Source organism: Mustela lutreola, chromosome 8, assembly GCF_030435805.1.
Source record: "Mustela lutreola isolate mMusLut2 chromosome 8, mMusLut2.pri, whole genome shotgun sequence".
Taxonomy (NCBI): domain Eukaryota; kingdom Metazoa; phylum Chordata; class Mammalia; order Carnivora; family Mustelidae; genus Mustela; species Mustela lutreola.
In genome coordinates, this window is record NC_081297.1 from 15297064 (window position 1) to 15320998 (window position 23935).

The 23935-nt window shown below is 41.5% G+C and overlaps 1 protein-coding gene across 2 annotated transcripts in view; it reads right to left on the reverse strand.

Annotated features, from left to right (window-relative positions):
• The window catches only part of APBB1IP (amyloid beta precursor protein binding family B member 1 interacting protein), a 114256-nt gene that overhangs the window by 8548 nt on the left and 81773 nt on the right, over nt 1-23935 (reverse strand). For both annotated transcript variants that reach the window (XM_059183886.1, XM_059183885.1), the window contains 5 exons: nt 20145-20243; nt 17771-17914; nt 13253-13363; nt 3251-3349; nt 2569-2674 (listed from right to left, as the gene is read on the reverse strand). In XM_059183886.1, the coding sequence (XP_059039869.1) occupies nt 2569-2674; nt 3251-3349; nt 13253-13363; nt 17771-17914; nt 20145-20243 (559 nt within the window). The remainder of the gene's footprint in view (nt 1-2568; nt 2675-3250; nt 3350-13252; nt 13364-17770; nt 17915-20144; nt 20244-23935) is intronic.

Here is a 23935-nt window from a genome sequence, read left to right on the forward strand (position 1 = left end):
CCTAAAATTATAGGCAGTAGGTCAAAAGTATGGCTGGCGTCTGAAGAAAGGCAGCCTTGTTGGGGATGGTACCATTGGCCTGTGGGGTCTGAGCTAACTCCAGTGATGGGCATCAGAGTGATACTGCAGAAGATCAACTGGTGTCAGAATAGGGGACCAGAGCAGGCATGGAAGGACTGGCTCTTGTTAGGGAGTAACTTAACAGACGCAGGTAAATTGTTGGTTTTCATGGTGGGAAGTCAAAGGAGTTCCCACTTGATGGTTCCATTTTCTTTGCTGAGAGTGAAGGATTTGGGGGTTGGAAGACTGAGGAGAGTGAAAAACATCTGAAACAGTGAGAGAATCTAGGAATTACATTGACAGGAACAGGTCTTCTCAATGTTATTGACATCTGGGACTGGTAAATTCTTTATTGTGTGGGGAGCTGTCATGTTAGGACAGGCAGCATGCTTAGCCTGTACCCATTAGATATCATAAGCATTTCCCCCAAGGTGTGACAACCAAAACTGCTTGTAGGCATTGCCAAATCTTCCGTAGGGGGCATGGTGACCCTCAGCTGAGAGCCGCTAGTCTCGGAACCGTAGTAAGATCAGTGGGCGGTATTAAGGGCCCTGTTGTGGGTGACGTCCAGAGCTCTGTGGTGGAATCACTTGCTTGGTCTTTTTGGCGACCAGCCCCCATCCTGAAGCCACCCTGGCCGGCCAGAGCCGCCTCACTGGCATAACAAAGACACGATCCCTCAGGAAATTCCTTGCCCTCTTGAGGCTGTGTCTGGAACTGAGGCCAAAGACCAGATATATTTCTCATTGAACCACAGAGACAGTCTGTGATCTGAATGAGCAAAATGAATACAGCTGATGCCACAGATGACCCCCTGAGCATCTGACTGGATACGGCTCTTCCTGGCTGCTGACCATGAAGCCCAAACTCCCTGATGGATACTCAGTCAGCCAGAGCCAGGCTATGAAACCTGTCTGGGTGACAGTGTGTCTGTCAGTCTATACTAGCTGCTTCCTTCTGGGAAATGGCTGAGATGTCAATGCTTGTGAAAAATAACTACAGCCATTAGCTGGTAAGAAACAGAGCTTTTTGCTAAAGTCAGTGATCCCAATTTTAGAGAAAAATGCTCAGAAGAAAAAATTCTTTGGTTGTCTGGAAAGGAAAGGCATCTTAGTATTCCCTCAACTCAAAAGACTTAGAGCCTTACAGGCTCATCCTCAGTGTGTAAGATCTGAGGCCACTGGATCTGCCTCAGAAATAGCCCAGGAGCCTTTACTGGAAAAGAGTCCCGTGCTCCTGGTAAAGATGCCCCAGGTGGTCTCAGGATGCCTCATCCCAAAGAAGGACTCCATCTTGGGAAGTGGAAAACGGACAGCCTGGAACTCCAAGTGGTGTTTCACTCCCAAGCTGAAGACTGACAGAATTAGGAAACCCAACTCCCAACCAAACTCAGCAACCCTTCATTTAGTAACTCAATAAATATTTACTATATGCCTGGCTTGTAAACCCCGGGAACACAATGTGCAACATGGTGAGATGGTCCTTTGTCTTTTGGACACTTAGAGAGTCCAGTGGAGAAAACAGGCACTAAACATGTTCATGAATACATAAAATAATTACAAATCGTGGTAAGTGCTCTGCAGAAAACAGTTTTATACAGCAAAAACACTTTCAGAAGCTCACTGCACACAGAGCAGTTCATCTGGACACATCCAGGGAAAACCTCTTTAGGTGTTGGGTCAAATCTGCCATATTGTACCTTATACACTTTCAAGCAGCTGTGACCCTTTCAGCAGCAAAGAATATATATACTGGCCTTCGATATGACCATTCTCTAACACTGAAGGACAATGACCAGAACTTTCCTGCTGTAATTGGTTCCAGTTCTTTCAATCATTATTTATCATAAAGACAAGGTGTTTGAATTACAGCTCAGCCACAGAGAAGACATGAGACACTCACTTATTCCAGCTTCAGAATTTCTCCAGTTGTGGAGTGTGGATAATAAACTATACTTTGCAGGGTTGGTGTAGGAACCAGAAATAGTCTATGTAAAATGATGCCTTGTACACACTTCATCTCTCAAAGTTTTGTCCTTCTCAAAAATACAAACAAGAAGCTGTTATGTTACCACAGAATGTGATATCCAAAATTGGGTACAAGGCTTTGGCCACGATACCATGAGGCAAAACACCAGGAGATCATCTCGTCCTTTGTGGGGGCTGTCTGCTGGGTGCTAATGGAGCTTTGGACACCTTTATACTCTGTTGAGACACAGTATTCTACTAGCTCAGCCTAAACTGGTGATCACCATCTAATCCACAAGCCTATCATGAGAAAGTGGTTGAAACTTTGCTGAGAATCACATTTATAAAAGTTGGTTATAAATGCTGAAGCTGTATAGTATTGTTGTTCAACATTATAAATGTTGAAGCTTTGCTAAGAATCTATTCATAAACATACAGGTGTGTGAGGAGATCTTGAGCCAACAAAGTTCTGTTTTTATCAAATGTGTTGGGTAAGTTTGAACCTGAGCGCTAAGCTTGTCAGGATTTCCCTGCACGGTACCTGTAGAAGGTGGGGCCGCGCTGGCAGGGCCCAGGTTTGTCCACCGGGAGGCGAGCCCGGCCCTCTCCACAGCCCGCTGATAGTTATCAAAGAGAGTCTTGCCATACTGGGGAGAAAACACAGAAGAAGCAAGAAAGAAATCCATTTATCCAAATCTCGGACCCAACTGCAATATACATATTGAGGAAAAAAGTACTAACTACCCTTTTTACTTCTTTCCTGAGCTGTTTTTTAGTTTATTTCAGTAAAAAATCCACAGATTGTTTTCTCATGTTAAATGATTTGCCAGATTAGCAGAGTCAGTTAATACTTCTACTAGATGTCAGAGAAGGGCTTTCGCCACTCAGTTCTGATTACGTGGGTCTCCATGGAAATCTACCACAGGTTATGTGTTGTGTTTCTTAATTACATACTATGAGTAAATAAAGCTCTCGATGAGTAAATAAAGATCTGAGAAGCCTCACGGGAGAGTAAACCCTTGATTCTCAGTTCGTTAGAGAGGTCTGTGTTTCCATCACTCTCACCTATTAAAAAAACCCTGTGGGCAAGTAAAGAAGTCGGGCCTTCGGCAGCACTGACCAGCCCAGGATGGGTCAGACGTTTGCAAGTAGCACAGAGTCTGCGCCCAGGTCAGGACGCTGGTGTGCAGTTCAAGACAGGGGGAGCCCAAATGCTCTCTTACCTTGGCAATCCTTATTCCCATGACCCACTGGTTTAGGGTCCTTGCGTCGTCACAGCAGAGGTATTTGATGTACTGGGACTCCTTCTGAATCTGGGGATGCTAGAAAAAGGTAATTTCAAAGACCATTTATAAATTATTTATTAGCATAGTTTGAATTAAAAAAAAATGTATATGATTTCCTGAGATGGTGGAAAATCGCTGGTAGCAATTTTAGGATTAAGAATAGGGATATTTTTATAAAAATACATGTTTATTAAAAAAAAATAAATAAAAATAAATTAATTAAAAAAATAAAGAATATGTATAAAATAAGAATAGGGATATTTTTATATTTTATTTTATTATTATTTAAAGATTTTATTTATTTGAGAGAGAGAGAGAAATGAGGGGCAGAGAGAGAGGGAATCTCAAGCAAACTCCTTTTCCCCAATGAGTGTGGAGCCCAATGCAGCGCTTGACCTCATGAAGAATAGGGGTACTTTTAAATGGACTAAATTTTGAAAGGACTTAAGGAACCTGTGACATGATTTGTCATAAGCAGTTCTTACTATATTAGCCATAATAATTTTCTCTTCTGCTTTTTTAGCTTTTGAAAGCATCCGCATACAACATGTTTCCTTTCCCACAAGAAATCCGAATCGTCTCTCCATTCAGATAAAGGACCCTACATGATGTAATTCTTATGTCACAGACTTAATGCTCTGTGACTCCCAGTCAGACTGGGTATTTCTGTTACGAGGAATTCAGATTTCTCCCATTCTTAATTGTCTTTTCTTTTGCAAACTGGTCATTGTGGTCTCTGGAAGGATGGCCCAGAGAAGAAATACTTGGTCTATTCTCAAGTGGCAATGGCTTGGAGATGCTGCACTAGGATCTGGGCCTTCCAGGAGCTCACATTCAGAGAGAGGAGAGATGCCCGCAGGTATGAAGAAGAAAGACACTGGGCCCCTCTTTCTTAATCCTCATTGCCCTTGTAATTTCTGTTGGGCGTTTCTTTCATAGACTGTGCTCCATGAGGGTGGAGACAAATGTCTGAAACATGTCCTGCTGAAGTCCCCCATGTCAGCGTGGACTGGTGCGTGATCAGTATTCTGGTCCAGAGCTGGAAATACTTGTTGAAGGAAATAAACAAAAGCAAGATTTCTGGTTCAGCCAGAAGTCTTACGGCTATGAAATGAATGACAGGCAACAAAATCTAGATTCTAAGATTTATGCCATGTGTATTTTCATGGGTTGTTATCATTTTTAAAAAAGATTTATTTATTTATTTGAGAGAGAGGGAGAGCACTCCCAAGTTGTGGGGGAGAGGGAGAGAGAGAAGCAGACTCCCCACTGAGCGTGGAGCCCAAGACAGGGTTCCATCCCAGGATTCTGAGATCATGACCTGAGCTGAAAACAAGAGTTGGAGGCTTAACTGCCTGAGACACCCAGGTGCCCTGGGTCTTTATAATTTTTAGTAATTATTCTATAGAATAATTACAACCATAACCATTGTGTGTGCATGTGTGTGTGTGTGTGTGTGTGTGTGTGTGTATGTGTGTATGTGTGTGTAAGACCAACTCCTTTGCCTCTACCTCTCAGAGGGGCTTGCTAGCCCTGCGAGAATGGGGATGAACAGGCGGGGAAGTGGAACGCCAAGAGAGTGGGAGCCGTGTTCGTGGGCAGGAAAGGAGCAGAGCTGGCGTTCCTCTCCTACGGTATCGCACAGACCTTCACTTTTGCTTTCGGCTCCATCACAGACCATCAAGAAAATGGCTATTTTCAAAGTTGACCTAAGCAAGGGGCGTTGTGCTTTTGAACGTCAGTCTGAACCTGAGGAGCAGCATCTGGATGGTCACCCCGCTGATCTGTCCCACAACTCACTGCTGTCACTGCCCAGAGAGGATAACAAGACTCCTACAGACTCTAAGAGCGTGATGAGAGATTAGGAAGTCTTGGCTTTACAAATAAGAAAACGGAGTCCCAGAGAAGTTACTATTTTACTATTTTATGCCATGGTCCACCAGCGTCTTGGGGGTCTCTTGTCCTGCTACTGAGAATTTCTGTATTTACATTAAGCTATTAGGGCAGAATTCCAAACTTTATAGGTAACAGAAAAATTCAGAAATTGTAAAGAATTCTTCCTTTTGGCCTTTTGACCCAGTTGAGGAAAGACCACCTTCATACTTTTCTCTGTAAACGGACCATTCTCTTTGTTTAGTCCTTACTCTGAGAATTTGCCTCCGTATCACTTGAAGAATGGTCTTCGGTTTTCCGAGCGCGACACCACCTGGTTCACGGTTCTTCATTATGGTCAGCAGATGGCAGCACACACTTCTGAATGGCTGCTGCACCGGTTCCCATAACTGGTGTTCAATGCTTCCTGATTAATTCTGAATGTCAGATTTTAGCTTTATTATTACTGTAACCCCAGTGATCATTCTCTGTGGAGGCCTTTGAAAAGTAAATTCTCTATCAACTCAGATAATGTGGCCCAACGGCAAAAGTGGATTTGTAACATTAATTAACTGGAAGGTCGTATTGATGACAAGTGACTTATTTCCTGGATGGAATGTAACATTCCACAGATGCCTGCAGCCTTTCTCCGACAACAGAATCCACAAAGCCAAACCAAAGTTCTTGTTATTCAATACCAGAAACACAGCTCCCTGACTTACAACAGCATTCTTGCTGAGGGTCACATAAGAGGAGCAAACACAGGTCTCTTCAGCCACTTAATGCTTATAATTTTTCTCAGAAAGCAGATGTTATTTTTTTATTCCTGAGAAATGTTAAAAGTTAACACTGTTATTTTGGGCTTGGTATATTAAAATATTTTTCGTTCGTTTTTTTGGTTCATGCCATGTGAGAACCAGTTTCCAAGAGCAGACTATATGTCACACTGTGCTTGCGATGAGGTGTGTGAATCAGCTGTCTGTGTAGACGCTCCCATTTAAACAGCATGATAAATAATTTCTTAAGTATGCTATTTATCCAAATAGAGTAAAATGCGGTTATTCCAATGAATATAATGGGTTTTGAGGATAAAACAGAGGCAAGAACACTTGAACTTGGCTCCTCCTATGATGATGAGGTCACTGTATGGACCTTGGTTCATTGTCTTCAACATTCTCACTGACTTCCTTACACTACACGCACACTCCAAAGGTATACTGGGGAATCAGCGTCCATTGACCTCTGAGGTAGCTTGCAATCCTCAGATTTTATGGTTCTAAGATGAATTATCTCATGGGCACAAGGTTCCTTTCCGGCTCTCAGAGCGTCATACAGCAAAGTCACTGCGCTTGTTTTCCAGTCATGGGGCTTGGGATCTTGCCAAGGGGTTTCCTTCCTAAGTCTTTCACTGAAAAATTATTTGCAAGGGGGTTTAAGAAAAAATAAGTGCTGGTTTGGTACCATTGGCCCAACTCTTGTGCATTTGGTTGCATTGCTCCTGAAAGAGAGAAGCTCTTTCATGCAGCACAATACACAAGGGTCAGGACAACTGCAGAACATTGCTGTTAAAAAGGATCTTACAGATCCTCTAAACTGAGGGAACTATGTGTTACAAATGAGAAAACTGTGTCAAGAAGGTAAAACCAAAGGCTGAAGGAGTGGCTAAGAACTAAGGACCTGTGAATTCACCAAATAACTTTGGGTGCTAAGAAATATTCCTGTCATTAATAAGGAGGGTAAGAGGCTCACACCATAATTAGAAAGTGGTGGTTGGGATGTTGCTGGAGGAGATATATGTCAACAAATATATGATTACCCTATGACATGGTGAATTTCCTAGTAAAAGTCTGAAAACAGAGAATGAGAAAGGCTCTTTGGAAGAAGTGTATTCTATCATTTGATCCCATCTAAGGCACATCTAGAAATTCTGCGTGGCTAAGGCCAGGGAGCCATGGAAAGAAGCAGAAAATGAGCTGGAGCCAGAGTCCAGAGCCTGTTGTCAGGCTAGCATCTGGACATTGTCCTGTAGGCACCAGATACTTTAGAAGAGTAGACGGATGCAGGCAGCTACCAGCAGTTATGTGGAAGATGGGCCTGGGGTGCGGAGGAAGAACAGACAGAGAGGGCTAGATGAGAGACGTGGTGGATGGGAAGTCAGAGCTTGATGACGGATTGGACAAGAAAGGGAAGAGAATGGACTTCTAGGATGATTTCTCTATTTGTAGCCTGGAAAAGGAGTTGGGTATTACGGGTGTCACTGTGTCCTCTCTAAAGACATGTTGTCATCCTAACGGCTGGTACCTGTGAATGTGCCTGTGTTTGTATATAGGATCTCTGTAGACATAATCGAGTCAAAATGAGGTCACACCTGATTTGGGTGGGTCTTCGTCCAATATGACCTTGTCCTTGTGGGAAGAGAAGAAGCAGACGTGCAGAGAGTGAAGACCACGTGATACAGAGGCTGAGACTGAGGTAGAGACTGGCGTTACGTGGGTGTAAGCCAAGGAAGGCCAAGACTTGCTAGAAATTGACAGAAGCTAGGAGATAGGCATGGGACAGATTTTCCCTCAGAGTCCTTCGAAAGGAAGCAACCCTACAGACACCTTGATTTCAAACTTCTGGATTCCTGAATTGTGAGAGCATAAATTTTTGTTGCTTTAAGCCAGCAACTTGTGCAATTTTGTTATGGAGGCCCCCCAAAAGTCATGTAGTGGGTGATGGTACCGTTCGTCTCGACTGGGACTGCAGAGAGGAGGAGTTTGTGAGGGTGGAGAGGCTGGGGTCACCATCTGGCGGGTTATGGCTGAAGTGCCCTTGGACACGTAGTTATCTTAGGTGTAAGACTGGGAGAAAAGGTGAAACAATTCTCTATAGACTGGGAATTATTTGCGTCCAGACAATGGCAGGAGCTGTGGCTGTGAATAGGATTTCTCTGAAAGAGCTAGAGTCTGGTGAGAAAGAAATACAGAACCCTGGAGAACTTTCCAGTGTGTGTGGGAGGTGGAGGAACCCACAGAAATGGAGGAGTAGGTGGACAGAGGGGGCTGGGGTGAGGGGGAAGCGTTTATCACCAAAGCAAATGATGCCAGGAGGACCAGAAGGCTGAGGACTGAAACAGCGGATTGTTCACCAGCAACTTTAATAGTAGTTTCAGCATCAGAGGGAGGAGAAACCAGCCAGAGGGAGAGCACTACAAAGCCAAGTTCTTTGTTTTATTCTCTACGTATTCTAGGTCCTGGATAGCAGTAGGCCGGAGAGACATATTTTGGAATGAATGAGTTTTACCGACAGAATAAAAGTTGAGGATGACGAGAGCATACTGCTTGCTCAAGAAATCTGAGTGAAAGGGAAGGCGGAAGCCACAGGTGTGGGGCAGATCAAACCAAGGGAAGTGATTTGGAACCCCCGCCGATCTTCACACTATTTGGATGTGTTGTAGCCCAAGAGAAGAATCCTCTGGAGAGAGGGTGAAGATGCTGACGCCAAAGGGAGTCCTGGGTGGCGTGGTCCCAGGGAAGGGCTCCTGGTGGAGGGACTGGCCGTGGAGGAAGGAGACTTTTCCTCTGCGACACAAAGCTGGAAGGATTAAGTTTAGAGGAAGACAGGAAGTAAGCCAGGACAACTCAGTCCTTCCTTTCTCTGTCTTCTCCAATTGGAAGGGAAGGTGTGCGGACTAGAGACGTTCGTAGGTGAGAGACTCCTCGAGAAGAGTATATATAGATGATGTCAGGGGATGAAACAGAAGATCGAGTTGAGCAGAAAGCAAGGGAAAAAGCTGCTAAAATCTTCTGTGAGTGCAGGAGCTGACCTGGTCAGCACAAAGCAGACTCAAGAACCAGAAGTAAGCCGCCTAGCTCAACTGTACGAGCCCCACGCGTGCTGTGGCTCTCGAGCAGACTGGGGAAGGGAAGGCGCGGTACTGAAAGAATGCTGACCCCGAATCTCAGCTCAGAGAAACTCAAGATAGGAGTGAAGAGAGTTTGTTCTCAGGAGAACACGCACCATGTTTAACAATGAGCATGGCTGACCTTGGCCAAGTTCATGAACCTCTAAGAGTTTCTGTTTCTACATCTATAATGTAGAGATGATAATACTTCCCTTGAAGGGCTACTGAAAGATTAAGCGAAATACTGCACGACAGGACCCAACACAGAGCCTGTACCATGAGAGAGCGCGTTACTATTACTATAATATTAATGACAGAACCAGGTTTTGAAAAACACAATGGGGCAGGGGGGTTGATGTGCCTTTCGGTTCATTCGTTCCTTCAACCGATGTGAATGAAGCATTTAATGCTGATTCAGGCTCCAGAACATAGTAATAAACACAAAAGAAACAGTCCTTGCCCTTGAGGTGTTTATATTCCACTAGGGTAGAAATCCAATAAAAATATAAAACACTAAATAACAAAATTTCAGATTGTGAAAAGTTCTGTGAAGAAAATGTAGCAGAATAAAGGGTGGAGAGGAGATGAGTTAACGGAGCAGAATTCCAGTGCTTTCTCCATGATACTCCGATGCCTCCAAACAGACCTCGAGAAAAACATCATTTCTCCTGGAAGATATTTACTTCCCCTGCCCCATGGCATTTAGCCTCAGAATGGAGTGAGAAAGAATTCACAAAAGAGGAACTTTGTCGATGGCTCAGAACGGGAGTGTGCTTCAAAGACAGAGTACAAAGAGAGAAATGATTCTTGAGCACTAAGTCCTTTCTTTGGATTCTGATATCTTTCCTGTGAGTATGCACAAGCTCTAAGAGACTAAGGGAGAGGTGACGTCTATCCTGCCTTCTCAGTGTGGTCCTGGCAAACGGCGGCTGCAGTACCTGGGAATCTGTTGGAAGAGCTAATTCCTAGACCTGATCTCAGACCCACTGATCAGAATATTTCTGGGCCCAGAAATCTGTGTTTTAGTATCTCCCTTAGTGATTCTCATGCACAGTAAAATTTGAGAATTTCTGGTCAACAGAAATATTAGTTAATGATAAAGTGTTGTCATAATGACTACCAATTAATGAGTGTTATGTTTCTAGGAACTCAGGGTGTTTTGAACATACATTATTTCATCCACACAAGAAGGGCTGGGTACAATCATCCCCACTTTGTAGAAGGGGGCAGTGGGTGCAGAGAGTGTCGATAATGGGCCAGATGACTCCCGTCTTCCTGACAGCACCCCACAGGCTGTCATAATCAGTGAGCTCGCACTGAATAAGACACTTTTGGATGGGATTTCTCAATCAGTGCATGGCTATGGAATCACACAATCTCTTAACCTGCTTCTCCATATCCCGATTTCCTTTCGTAAAATACATATGTATTCTCTGAATTCTGTACATCTGTTCACCCTAATGAAATATGTTAATATCAAGAGACTTTTTTCCATTTGGACAGAAAGGGAAATAAGTGACCAAATGTTCATAAACAAATTAAGCTCTCCAAACTGTGACAGAGCCTTTTACTCAGCAAATTAATAACAATTCCTGGTATTTGGGGAAGGTACTGAGAAGCATGCTTATGAGGAGAGTGAGCAGGTGACTGCTCATAAAACTGGTTTGAGAACAAAACTGACCCCATTCTGAGGGAAAGGGAAATGATCCATGAGGATTGCTCCTGACTCCCGGCCATTTCTATATCCATCAGGTCTGCCTTTTTCTCTATCTTGGAGCCCTGTACCACCCCTACATCCCACTTCAGGGAGGCCCCCAACCCTCTGCTGAAGGCTTATGCCTGGGATATGCGGGTTCTAGGTATTCTAGAATACCCTAGGTATTCTGCCTAGCCTGGGCCTATTCTGGAGCCTGGGCCTCAGCATGGCAATTCTTGGTGCCGCCTGGAGTTACCCACAACCCAGTCAGATCATTCAAATCACAATTCCAGGAGCTACTTCCAAACTTGCGAGCTGGCATGAGAAACTGAGTTCCTGTCCCGCTCACTGTGTTGAAACCTCATCCTGGGAACCTCTGGGTCTGAGATCTTCTCTTTCACTCACCAGACATCCCTGTTCCAGTCTCTGGGCCCCAGCCCTGGGGTCAGGGCCTTTGTTCCCTCCTGACAGTTGTCATTCAATTTGTCCACTCGGAAGTACACTCTGCTGCCAGCTAAGCCCTAACTGTGGGTGTTAGAGGTGAGACACACACACTCTAATACTCTTATGTGTAAAACTTGGCCGTGTGCAGGGAAAGCAAAAATGCCTAGGCCCCATCCTTAAGTGTTTTGAGTCAGTGGGTTTAGAGTCTTAGAACTTCTATTTCTACCATGAGTCTGGGCTGTCCAGTTACTGGTCAGCACTTCAGAACTTCTCTCAAAACCTTCTCCCTCGGGCGCCTGGGTGGCTCAGTTGGTGAAGCGTCTGACTTTGGCTCAGGTCATGATTCCAGGGTTCTGGGATCGAGCCCCACATTGGGCTCTCTGTTTGGTGGAGAGCCTGCTTCTTCCACTCCCACTCCCTGCTCTTCTGCCTACTTGGGCTCTTTCTCTAGCTCTCTGTCAAATAAATAAATAAATAAAATCTTTAAAACAAAACAAAACATAAAACCTTCTCCCTGCTTCAGAGATGTGGGCATTGGAAAGAACACGTGGAAATGAAGGCCTCCAGTCTGGTAACTTCTCAGGGTCTCAGAATTCCAAGTAAGGGCTCTGGGGTTAGCTAGGAACACAACGAAGACATGGTTCAGGCCGGCTGGTGGCAGGGGTGGGACAAGGCAGAGATTTTGCATGCAAGCAAACAGCAGTCTTAGAGAGTGGCCTCTGAGCCACCACCTGGTTGCCTGCTTGCTTGCTTTTTTTAGGAGCCCAATGTAGGGCTTAAATTCATGACCCTGAGATCAAGACCTGAACTTCACTTCTGTATTCCTAGCGCTGGGACAGTACCTAGTAGGAAGCTGGCATTCGGTCAATATTGAGTAGATGAATGAATGAATGAGCCAACGAGTGAATGAATGCCCAGGCTGCCTGCACTGTCAGGGTTCTGGGAATGTTTGGGTCTAGGAGACAACCAGCTCCTAGAGTAACAGACGCATGATAATACCACACTAGTGGGGCACCTCTGAAATGACAGGGGGTACAAGGTCATCTCTAGTGATGTGCTCCTTTACTAAGAATGTTTGTTCTACACGCTAAATGTTAAGTGTTGTCCTCCACTTATGAAAATGATAGAAACCTATAGTATAGACTTTGAACCACTTCCTCAGGAGAGGTGACAGCTTTGCCAAGGAGGACAAGGACACCCACACGGAGTCTGGCAGCATACATTTCTAGAACATTGTGATGGGGTTCTTCCTTTGTGGGGGATGGGTGACCAACCTACAAAAGATACTCACCAGGAACCTGATCTTATTTGCTACCTGTTCCACAGACTTCTATCCCAGATGTAAAATGAGGGAGCTGACTCTCAGGAGAAATTCTGCACATAGCTTTGGGCCATAACTATAACCCGCACTCTTTGGTATGAGATGTGATTGAGGGGCTGAGAAGAATTTATGGTGTTTTAGGGGGTGGTATGGTCAGAACAGCTACATAAATTCTCCAAATCCATTCCTGGGAGTCAGTTGTTAATTTGGCAGAAAACAGTTACTTCTTTCCAACCTTCCAAAATATGGTGCTAATGTCAACCTTACCAAACACCAGATAATTGCCTTTTGATAACATACACCTTAAGAAGGTTCAAGACCCAGTAGTGCTATTTTTAGACAAAAGTTATTTTTTACTAATTTTATATTTTCTGTATTTTTCTAGTACATCTTGTAAAGTTCCTAATTTCTAAAAGCTTCTTACAACGTAATAATGGTCTGATAAAGAAACTGAAAAACTGTATCAGATCTGTTCAATATGGAGAGCTTGCAAATATTTTTATAAGTGACAAAGAAGCCTGGAGAGATTCATTATAAAGTTTTAGACTCAGAAACAGGAACTGAGGGCAGAAATGTTTCCACTTTTCCTATTTTGGTTTAAAATGAAAAAATTATTAGGATACAGTTGTGGTTAATTATATGACAGCATTTTTTTCCCTTAAAAGGAAATACTAACTTGAATTGCTCACACATCTAAATCAAGGACTTCTTACGACATACCTTTAAAACAAAGCAGTAGTCAGTGGGTGCTTTGTATCTCATTTTACACTGAATCCCATAGTAAATGTTGACATTTTTGAACTGTATAAAACAAGCCAGATCTCGAGATGTCTGAAAGAGAACGAAAAAGCTTATCTTAGTAGAGTTGGCAACTAATAATTTTTTAAGGTTGTCCTTGATGGTACAACTAAGGATTACACATTAGCAGAAAAATATTGAATTATAGGTAACTTATTTAAGTATCTATCCTGTATATATGTGCCAAAAGTCAAGCCGGCATTTTTAGAGGTTAAAGAGACAACACAGGGCGCCACAGACCCGGAAATGGAGAGAAGTACTGTAGTGCTGCTCTTGTAGCACCTGTACCAGGTCTCTAGGGGTTAGAGTTGATGGGCTGACCTTGACAGGCCAGTTACTGATGCAGCCGGGACAAGGGGACTGACCACTCGTCAGGAATTTCATTCTGGCTTTTGTCATTCCAAGTCAGTGTTGGATTTCATGATTGAGCATTAAAAAAGGAAAAGTCCTCCTCAGGATGAACAATAAGAGGTAAAACTGATGTTCAGTAAATTAGCACACTCTTCATGCACTTCTGCCTGAGAAAAAAAGATTCCTTTCATGCTTTCTCTTCGGTGCTGGCAGGGTTGCCATGGAGACAGAAACATCTCCTCCATGTATAATGTGCGTTGTGAGGACTGCAACCTCTAATCTACATATTCGGTTACACTTCAATTACAAATTCGCCATATTACTCCTTTTTTTTACCTCCACATTCTGTAATGCTTTACCAGGTTAAGGTAGAGGGCAGAATCGCAACACCTCAGTGCACAATTCCTCCTTCAAAGATGGTTGTACAGTATTTTTTCTCGTAAGGTATTCTGGATTTTCAAAGTCTTGTTTTCTTTTAAATTGAAGAAAACCTATTCATCATAATTTTAAGAACAATGTATTGCACATATATATAATTAAATGAATTACATATATCATATATTGGATGTATTTTTCCAGATGTTTCTGGGTGAACAGTTATATGCATATGTATGTGTACACATACCCACATACATACATATACACATACAATTTTAAAACTAAGAAGGACGAGATTTTACTGCAAATACTGCTCATTAACTTGTTATTTGCTTAACAGTGTCTTGGGGTCTTTCTACGTCCAAACATGCAGATGAATACACGACAGTGACGGAATGAGCGCAAAGCACTCCACTCCATGGCGTAATGATTTATTTAACCATTCTTACCACAGATGACAGCAGATTATTGCAATATTTTGCTCTTGCAAAAAACACGGTGCATATGAGTAAATATTTCCGTGGGGCAGACTGCAAAATGCAGAGCTGCCGTCTGAAAGGGTACTCCCTTTTGTATTTGAATAGATCTGTCCCCCAATTTGGCTGTACCAGTTTATATTCCAACCTTGTGAGCATGATGGTGCCCATTTTTCTTATTCCTGCTGAAATCTGGATATTATCAAGATTGTTCATTTTAGCAATCTCATAGGAAGATATATTTCATCTTTCCTTTTACATTTCCCTGATATGCTATAGGTAAGACGGAGCAACTTTTTAGTTGTTCACAGTTTATTGATATTTTTTTCCTGTACATTTTCACTTAATAAGCTTTGTTATTTTTCTATGGGCATTTTTTTCCTTGTTGATTTCTTGAGGTCTTAATATTTTATGGATATTCATATTTGTATATAGATGCTACATGTACTCTCTAACTCCAGAGCTAGTCTTTAACTTCCTGTTTGGTATCTTTAGCAGTAAAGAATTAAAAAAACACATGGGTGGGGGTACTGGGGTAACTGGGTGACGGCATTAAGGAGGGCATTTGATGCAATGAGCACTGGTATTATATGAAACCGATGAATCACTAAATTACTTCTGAAACGAATACACCAAATGTGAATTACATTGAATTTAAATTAAAAAATAATTTAAAAACACTTTAACACAAATTTGTCAAGTTTTTCCTTTATAATTTTGAGTTCTTAGTCTTGCTGAAGGTTTCCCCATCCCCAAATTATAAGAATATTAACCTGTATTTTCTCAGAAAATTTAAAACAAAATATAAAGAAGATTTTATATTTTTTTCTAAATACATTTAATCAATCTACGATTTAATTTGGAACGAGGTAAGAAACTATTTTCTCCAAATGGATATATGATTATTTCAATGTTATTTATTAAATACCATATTCTTTCCCCACTAGTATAAAATGCTCACTTTAATTTCCCTAATTTACTAGATCTCTGTGTTGATCTGTTTTCTCTGCTTGTACTGTTTTTATCTAATGTTTTGGCATGTGGAAGGAGTTCTACCTTAATGTTCTTTACAACCTTTTGGGGGGTTAACAATATCTCTTCCTGATTAATTTTATTTTTATTTTTTTTCAAAATGGGGCTTGAACTCACAAACCTAAGATCAAGACCTGAGCCGAGATCAAGAGTTGGACACTTAACAAACTGAGCCACTCAGGCACTCCTCTGATAAATTTTAAAATCAGTCTGTGAAATTCAAGTCAAAACAATCCTATTGAAATTTTTCTTGGGGGACGCCCAGGTGGCTCAGTTGGTTGAGCCCAGGTCTTTGGCCCAGGTCATGATCCCAAGGTACTGGAATCGAGTCCTGCATCAGGTTCCTTGTTCAGCAGGGAGCCTCTGCCTGCCTCTCACCATGCTTGTGCATGTTCTCTGTCTTCCTCTCTGACAAATAAATAAAATCTTAGAAAAAAAATTTTTTCTTAGGATTTAATATATAGCAAGTTTGGGAGAGAATATCTCTTCATCCACCAACATAGTACATTTCTATTTATTTCAGTTCTGTTTCACTTCTTTTTAATTAAATTTTATATTTTATGCCACATAGGTCTTGAAAATTTCCTGTTAAGTTGATTGTTAAGCATTTTGTATTTTTTGTTCTTACTATGCATAAAATATTTTGCATTATATTTTAATTTGCATATTGTTAATACAAAAGAAAACAATTTTTCATTTGGTAAATTTATTTGGTCCTAATAGTTTTTCAGTTGAGTGTCTTATATTGTCTGGTAGACAATCATGTCAAGTGTGACTAAAGAGAGTTTTGCCCCTTCTTTCCAAAAACTCTACTTCTTATTCTTTTTCTTAACTCTTGGCTTGTTTCTCCATTCCAAGGTTAATGATAGCAGTGATACAAAGTACTCTGGTCCAAAGCCAGTGTGAACACTTCTCATTTTATCACTAAGTGTGTTGTGATGGGTTTATTTATACATCTCATTTACATGTCCATGCTAAAGACTTCGGCCCCCAAACACTTCTAAAATAAAATTATCTGTGGGTCAGTTCTTACGTCCGCAGTGTGGGATTGGACTGAAGATGGCACAAATGGGAAAGTACTAGTTCTCTAAGATTGACAGTAAGTAGGAGCAGTAGCTGCCCTAAACCAAGCCCTACCCATAATGCCTCTCCTGCCTTCCGACAAAGGTCAGAGAGTCTTCTAACTAGAGGAGCAGACCTGGATATTTACCGGGATTTCACCTGGTTGGGAATGTGGGCCAAGCCTTATTAGAAGAAGCCTGCAATTTGTACCTATGCCATTTGGTGGTGCCCTGGATTTGGCAGTGAAGGCAAAATGCTTCAGCTTAGCCCAGATGTAGACGGGAGAGGTATCCTAAAGCTTTCAAGCAAAAGGTGGAAATGCTCCAAGCCTCTAAAAAAAGGTTTTAGAAAACGCTAACGGTCAGAATGAGAGTCAAAATACATTTCAAAGATGATGAATTTATGATATGCTTGTAGATCTGAGGCAATAATCCTAAATCACCACGTAGTTGTGTTTTTTTTTTTTTAAGATTTTATTTATTTATTTGATAGACAGAGATCACAAGCAGGAGGAGAGGCAGGCAGAGAAAGAGGAGAAAGCAGACTCCCCGCAGAACAGAGAGCCCGATGCGGGGCTTGATCCCAGGAACCTGGGATCATGACCCGAGCCGAAGGCAGAGGCTTTAAGCCACTGAGCCACCCAGGTGCCCCACCAAGTAGTTTAATGACACCTAAAATCCTCCTCTAAAATACACAGGTAAATGAATCTAGTACACCTTAGAGAACAATTTAAATTTCAGAGTAGAAGGGCTATAGTCTTAATGTAGATCTCCCAACACTTATACCTCTAGGATTCCAGATAAAGGAAGTTTACTATAATGACCATAGAACAATAGGGTAAATACAGGGAGAAAAAAATCTTCAGAAATAGATATGTAAAGTAACAAGTGAATCTGTAGGAAAGTGCTTCTGCCATAATTTTTGAAATCTGACTTTAAAACATACAAAATTTTCACCTTCAGGAGAAAGCTATGGAAAAACTCAAAAGGACTTCTGTGGTTCTGTCTGAATAGGGTATGTGTTTGTATAAACATTGTTAACAACATAAATTTCTAGTGCATTTAAATTGCCACCTTAGGATTTCTTTAGTTTCATTTCCATAAAATGGTTTTTTGATGAAGAGATTATTTTTCCTTCTGACCTTAGTCTTTCCTTTGGGTACATAATAAATTCCAGAAGCCCGTAAAAGAAAATAGCGTCTTTTCCAGGATTTCTTTCCATCTTCTTTCAAGTAGAGAGCTCCTTCAAGTTCGGGCACAATAATGGATGACCCACAGAAGCTTTCCTGAAATCGAAATTCCCAATTATAGAGAACACACGAAAGAAACAAAAACCACATTTTTGTTCACATTTAAACAAACTAGGCTTTAAGCTAGAAGTCATTTGTTTGTAACTCGGAATGCATACACTTACATTGCATGCTAGTTGGGAAAAGAGAGGAGGGACACCGTGGTGGTGGAATCTCAGCTCTTGAGTTAGACTCAAGACTTCTTCACCACTTAGCTTTGTCAATGTGGGCAAGTGACTCAATCTCAGTTCCTCTCCTTACAAAAACTAAGTCATAGTAGCCCAGATTCACAAGAAATGTTGTGAGCACAATCTCGGCTTACTGTAAAGGTAAAAATTACATAAAGGCTATTTCTGTAATTATATTATATTGTATCATATTATTTTGTATTATAAGTTGGTAAATAGAGGAATTCTTCCTTTTCCTGTAAGTAAAAAAAAAATGCTATTTTACTGCTAGGAAATAGAAAAATTAGAATATATAATCCTATACCTAAATACGGATAAGTTAATTTATTCTTGTGAGGGTTTTCTTACTGAAGAATAAAGAAAGCAATTAATGCTACAGTATCAGAAAAGGAAAGGGACAGAGTACATTTTCTAGGTATAGATTTTCAACTGTCAAAACTTGCATTCAATTATATAATTCTTAGTAAATTTCTTTCAAAAAGTAGTACACTAAAATTACATGTCATTCTATCTCCTAGTTCAAATACTCAAATTTATTTTGGGCTTTCTTTTTTTATAACTTTCAACTTCCTTTCATTCCATCTCATAAATGTAGGGTAACTTTTAATTTTGTACTCTGCAAGTAAATTTATATGTAGTGGAGCTGGGATACATTTTTGTTCCTGTTTTCCCCCAATTTAGCTAGCCTTAGTTGTCCTGTCAATAATCTCTTCAATCAGATTTTTGGTCCAAATTAGAAAGCAGGATAATGCTGATTAGTCATGGTGTAATGTGTTTTATATTTTCTCTCACATCCAGCTTTTAATACACTGCTGAATTCCTATATCAAAAACTATTGAGGCAATTGTATAAATCAAGGCATAAGCAGTCCCTGATTTACAGCTGATGGACAAGCAATGATGATAAACAAATGGCTGTCAGGAAACTTCACCCTCCCCATCCATGTCTGTCAGTCCCCGTCATTGGTCACTGCTAGGTATACTCAGGACCTGAGTCTCCTTGCTGCTAGGGACGCCTGGAGCTTTCTCTTGCTCAGCTCCACCTGGAGCCTGGTAAAAGCAGAGAACATCATCACCACGGCTGGGCCTCTGCAGGAAACACCCACTGCGCTCTTTGCCCCACAAAGCAGAATTTGCAACATGTTTTCAGGAGCTCAGGGATAGCAGAAGGTTCTTGTGCTCTCCCATCTGGTACAGGGCTTGGAGAACTTGGTGGGGACAGAAACCTGTGTGGGAGCCCAGCCAGACCTTGGTGAAGGGGAGGGTGTGCTCGTCAATGTCAGTGAGCTGGCTCCGGCTGTGAAAGCGGCCCAGGTGTCACCAGGTCTTCTGAGTTTTCAGAAGAAGCCTCAAATCTATGAACTCAAGAAAAGGTCAAAACACTGTTTAAGGGTGAAGAAAGCCTGTCCAGGGCTCCAGCACGCCCACCCGTGACCGGCGATCTCTGCACTCACCTGCATTGTGTGCTGGGAACAGATCCCTGAGTTTTAGCATGGCTAGTATGTGAAAACTCACTAGGAGTTTCAGAAAAAACTGTCAGATGAACTTCTGGAACATGGTTCTAGAGTGATAATCACCAACGGGTGCACAGTAATGGATACTGTGTTTCCGCTACGCCCAGGTCTCCCAACTCCAAAGTTTATACTTCCTACCACACCTGGCTACTGGAAGAGCATCACAGAATTGTAAAGAAGGTTTAGAAACCCCTTTCCTCTAACTTCAATGGAACACTAAAGTAAAGAAAAACATGGAATGTTCGGAGATGAGTTTTTTGTGGATTCATAAGTGTTTTAGTCAAGAATTTCTAACCCAACTTCATGAAAGTAAAATATAGTCTGAAGCCATACTTTTAAACAACTGATTCAAAGAACCAGTTTAATTATCTAAATAGCTATAATTTAGTAATAATCTGATTTTAAAACCCCAAGTTAAAATTTCAGTGTGTCTCAGGGTCTCCCATTGTTCCAAGAAGCAAATAATTTAAAAATAGATACAGTTAATACCCTTCTCTTTTCTTCCACTCAGCAAAATTACACGTACCTCAAGTAAGGATTCCTTGTTCTTAGCATTCATTTTCTCGTTTGTTTCCTTTCCATCTTTTTTTCCATCTTTTTTTCCTTTGTTATCCAGGTAAAAATTCTAAATAAAATATTAAAAAAATATTAAAAGAGCAGATCAGAAAGTGTTCATTGCCATGCTAGCCACTGTAGGGAACTCATGGTCCTGCTGGAGGGAGAGCACACACCGACAGGAAATGAAGTGGGAACCACAGCATAGGTCGGTGGGAGCTGGGCAGACTCATACCCTATGCTGTGCTGACTATAGTATCACTGAGGCTTATGTGAATACTTCTGATCTTGCTACTGTGCATGGTCAATGAGGACACAAACGTAAGACTGAAAACACTAGCAAAGGATATGACACCATTTAGTTGTTAAATTCCATTGTCTACGACACGTGCCCAATGCTGGAGGCTGGGAGACCCCAATATTGTGGAAGAGGTTGGGTCTGGATAGCAGGGGGAGCCTGTGCTCTAAGTGTAAGAGGCAGACTTCTCTGGCTCGTGGGTGTCATGTGATATCCCAAGGCCTTGTGAACTCGATATTCTGGCTTATTAAGAGAAGACTGAAATCTGGAGTTTTATTTATTTATTCATTTTAAAGATTTATTTATGTGTGTGTGTGGAGGGGAGGAAAGCATGGCAGGCAGACGGAGAAGTAGGCTCCCTACTGAGCAAGGAGCCCAATGCAAATGCAGGATTTGGTTCCAGGACTTTGGGCTCATGACCTGAGCCAAAGGGACACTTAATTGACTGAGCCACCCAAGTGTCCCTGAAATCTGGAGTTTTATAAATGCCAGTGATGACTTTTAATTTTTAAAAACCATCTGGGTCAATCACAGCATGGAGTTTGCTGCTTGGCACCTTCTGGGGACAGACGGAAGAAGAAAGGGCACTTCTGGAAAGAAAACTAGCCTTACAAAGACCATGGTTTAAAAGCATTAATGAATGAGTGCTTCGTTTCTAAGTGGAGTTTGTTATTAATCTATGTATCATATTTTGTTAATACCAAATATCAATGAGATGGCTGAAATTAAATGTTAAATGAATGTTTCCAGAAAATCAAGAGTATCCAAGGGTTAGTCTTCACACAGTCACTATAACTGAGGTATCAACATACAAACTGATTATTATGAGTGACCACAATCATAATTAAAACACTGAAGATTTTAAAAGTGAAAATGTTTTATGACATAATGCGTGAAAAAATTTATTAAAACTAGAACATATACCTCTGGAGCACAGTAACTAAAATAAGGACCCTCCTAAATCTATTTTTTTTTTTTTAAGATTTTATTTATTTATTTGACAGAGAGAGAGATCACAAGTAGGCAGAGAGGCAGGCAGAGAGAGGGAAAAGCAGGCTCCCCGCTGAGCAGAGAGCCCGATGTGGGCCTCAGTCCCAGGTCGGTGGGATCATAACCTGAGCTGAAGGCAGAGGCTTAACCTACTGAGCCACCTAGGCGCCCAGGACCCTCCTGAATTTAGACACAAATATTTATTTATATCACAAGGATGTTTCTCCAAGTGTGATTCCCCAGACTAGGTTGATGCTCAGCAAAATGCATGTTCCCGGGACCCCCACCTACTGAACTGGAACTTCTGGGTTGGGGCCTGGATATCTGCATTCCAACATGCTTCCTGCATGATTTTTACTGACACTGAATTTTAAGAACAGAGTGTACCGTAGATGGTCAACAGACACATGAAAAAATGCTCAGTATCACTCATCATCAGAAAAAGACAAATTAAAAAACTACAATGGGCTGTCACCTTACACATGTCAGAATGGCTAAAATGAACAACATAAGAAATAACAGGTGTTGGCGAGGATGTGGAGAAAGGGGAACCCTCCTGCACTGTTGGTGGGAATGCAAACTGGTACAAACACTGTGAAAAACAGAGTGGAGATTCCTCAGAAAGTTAAAAATATAACTGCCCTATGACCTAGTAATGACACTGCTGGGTATTTCCTCCCAAAATAAAAAAACATGAATTCAAAGGGATACGTGTACCCCACCATGTGCTGTAGCATTATTTACAATACCCAATTTAAAAAGCAGCCCAAGTACCCAATGATAGATGAATGGATAGAGATGTGGTATATATACACAAAGGAATATTATTCAGCATTAAAAAGAATGAAATCACGCATTTGCAATGACATGGGTAGATTTAGAGGATAGCACACTAAGTGAAATAAATCAGAGAAAGACAAATACCATACGATTTCACTCATATGTGAAATTTAAGAAACAAGCAAAGGAAAATGAGAGAGACAGACAGACAAACCAAGAAACAGACCTTTAGCTACAGGGAACAAGCTGATGGTTACCAGAGGGGAGGTGGGTGAGGGAATGGGTGAAACAGGTGGTGGGGATCAAGAAGGGGACTTGTTGTGACGCGCCTTGGGTAACGTATGGGATTCCTGAATCACTATATTCTACATCTGAAATTAATATAACACTGTATGTTAACTACACTTGAATTAAAATAGAAACTTAATAAGGAAGTAAATAAATAAATATTTTTTAAAAACAGAGTGTACTGGACAGAGGGGAAGGAAGCAGAGTGGAGGCAAACAAAATAAGCAAAATCAGGACATTTCTAAGAAACAGGATGCATAAAAATGGTGATTTGCCTACTTAAATAGAGGAAATAAATCAAGTACAATTACTTTGATAATTCTTATTGCATTATCTTTTAATATGTTTTTTTGAGACTTTTGACTTTTACTTATTTGAAAGGACAGTATATCATGAATCAGTGTGATTACCACCTAGGGTTCTGAAACTCTTTTTATTTTACATGTTTGGGTTGAAGACCATGATTAATCACAACAGGTAACATACACCACCTGCCCGAACTCTGCGCCGAGATCTCACTTACAAGAACCCCCAAACAGAGGCATATTGCTATTTTACAGATAAGGAAGCAGAAGGATTAAGTCCAATCAGTGCCAAAACTTTGAGTTTTTTAAAATGCTCTAAATACCATAGGAGAGAATCCAGATCCACAACAGTGTGGATGCAATTAATGTCCCTGAACTACACTTAAAAATGATTACAGTGGTAAGTTCCATGTTATGTATATTTTCTCAAAACAAAACAAAACAAGCAGTCATAAAAATGAAGGCAGAGTGCTGTCTGCAAGCACTCTTCCCTTGAGAGTCCTGGAAATGGGAATTATGTGTGAGTTGGAAGAATGAACAGAGAACAAGAGTAAACTCTGTAGCAAGAGGTTTTCCTCATCATCTGGGAAAAGGGGAACATGTGTCACATTCTGCAGGGACAGGTAAGTGAAGAACCTTTCCAAACTGCAAAGGGCCTCATTTGATGAGGGTATCCCAAAGAGTCAGGATTCGTAGTTGTGTCCTTGCTCGGAGATTTTTCTCTGAGACCCCCCTCTCACTTTTTCAGCTTCAGAGTAAGTTTTTTCCTCTCCAAGAGATGGTGCTATACTGTTTTTGTTTAAAAGAAAATGGAAAAAACACAAAGTAAACCCGAGCTGGAGTTGGGGAGCGTAGACCTTAGAACGGACTGATTGCCCTGGGGTCAGAGCTTTTCATCAGTCGGGTCGCCAGCCAACTCCATTTGGGCTGTTCTGAGGCAAAGAGCAGAGCTCAGAGTGAACTCATTATCTGTTACACAGGGGACTGTGGATCATCTGAGCTGAGCAATAAGAGAACTTCAAAATGGGAAATGAGACTTTCGGTTACAGCTTGCTCCCTTTTCCACAGCTGAAAATGCAAGATTTGGGGGTAGCTGAAAAG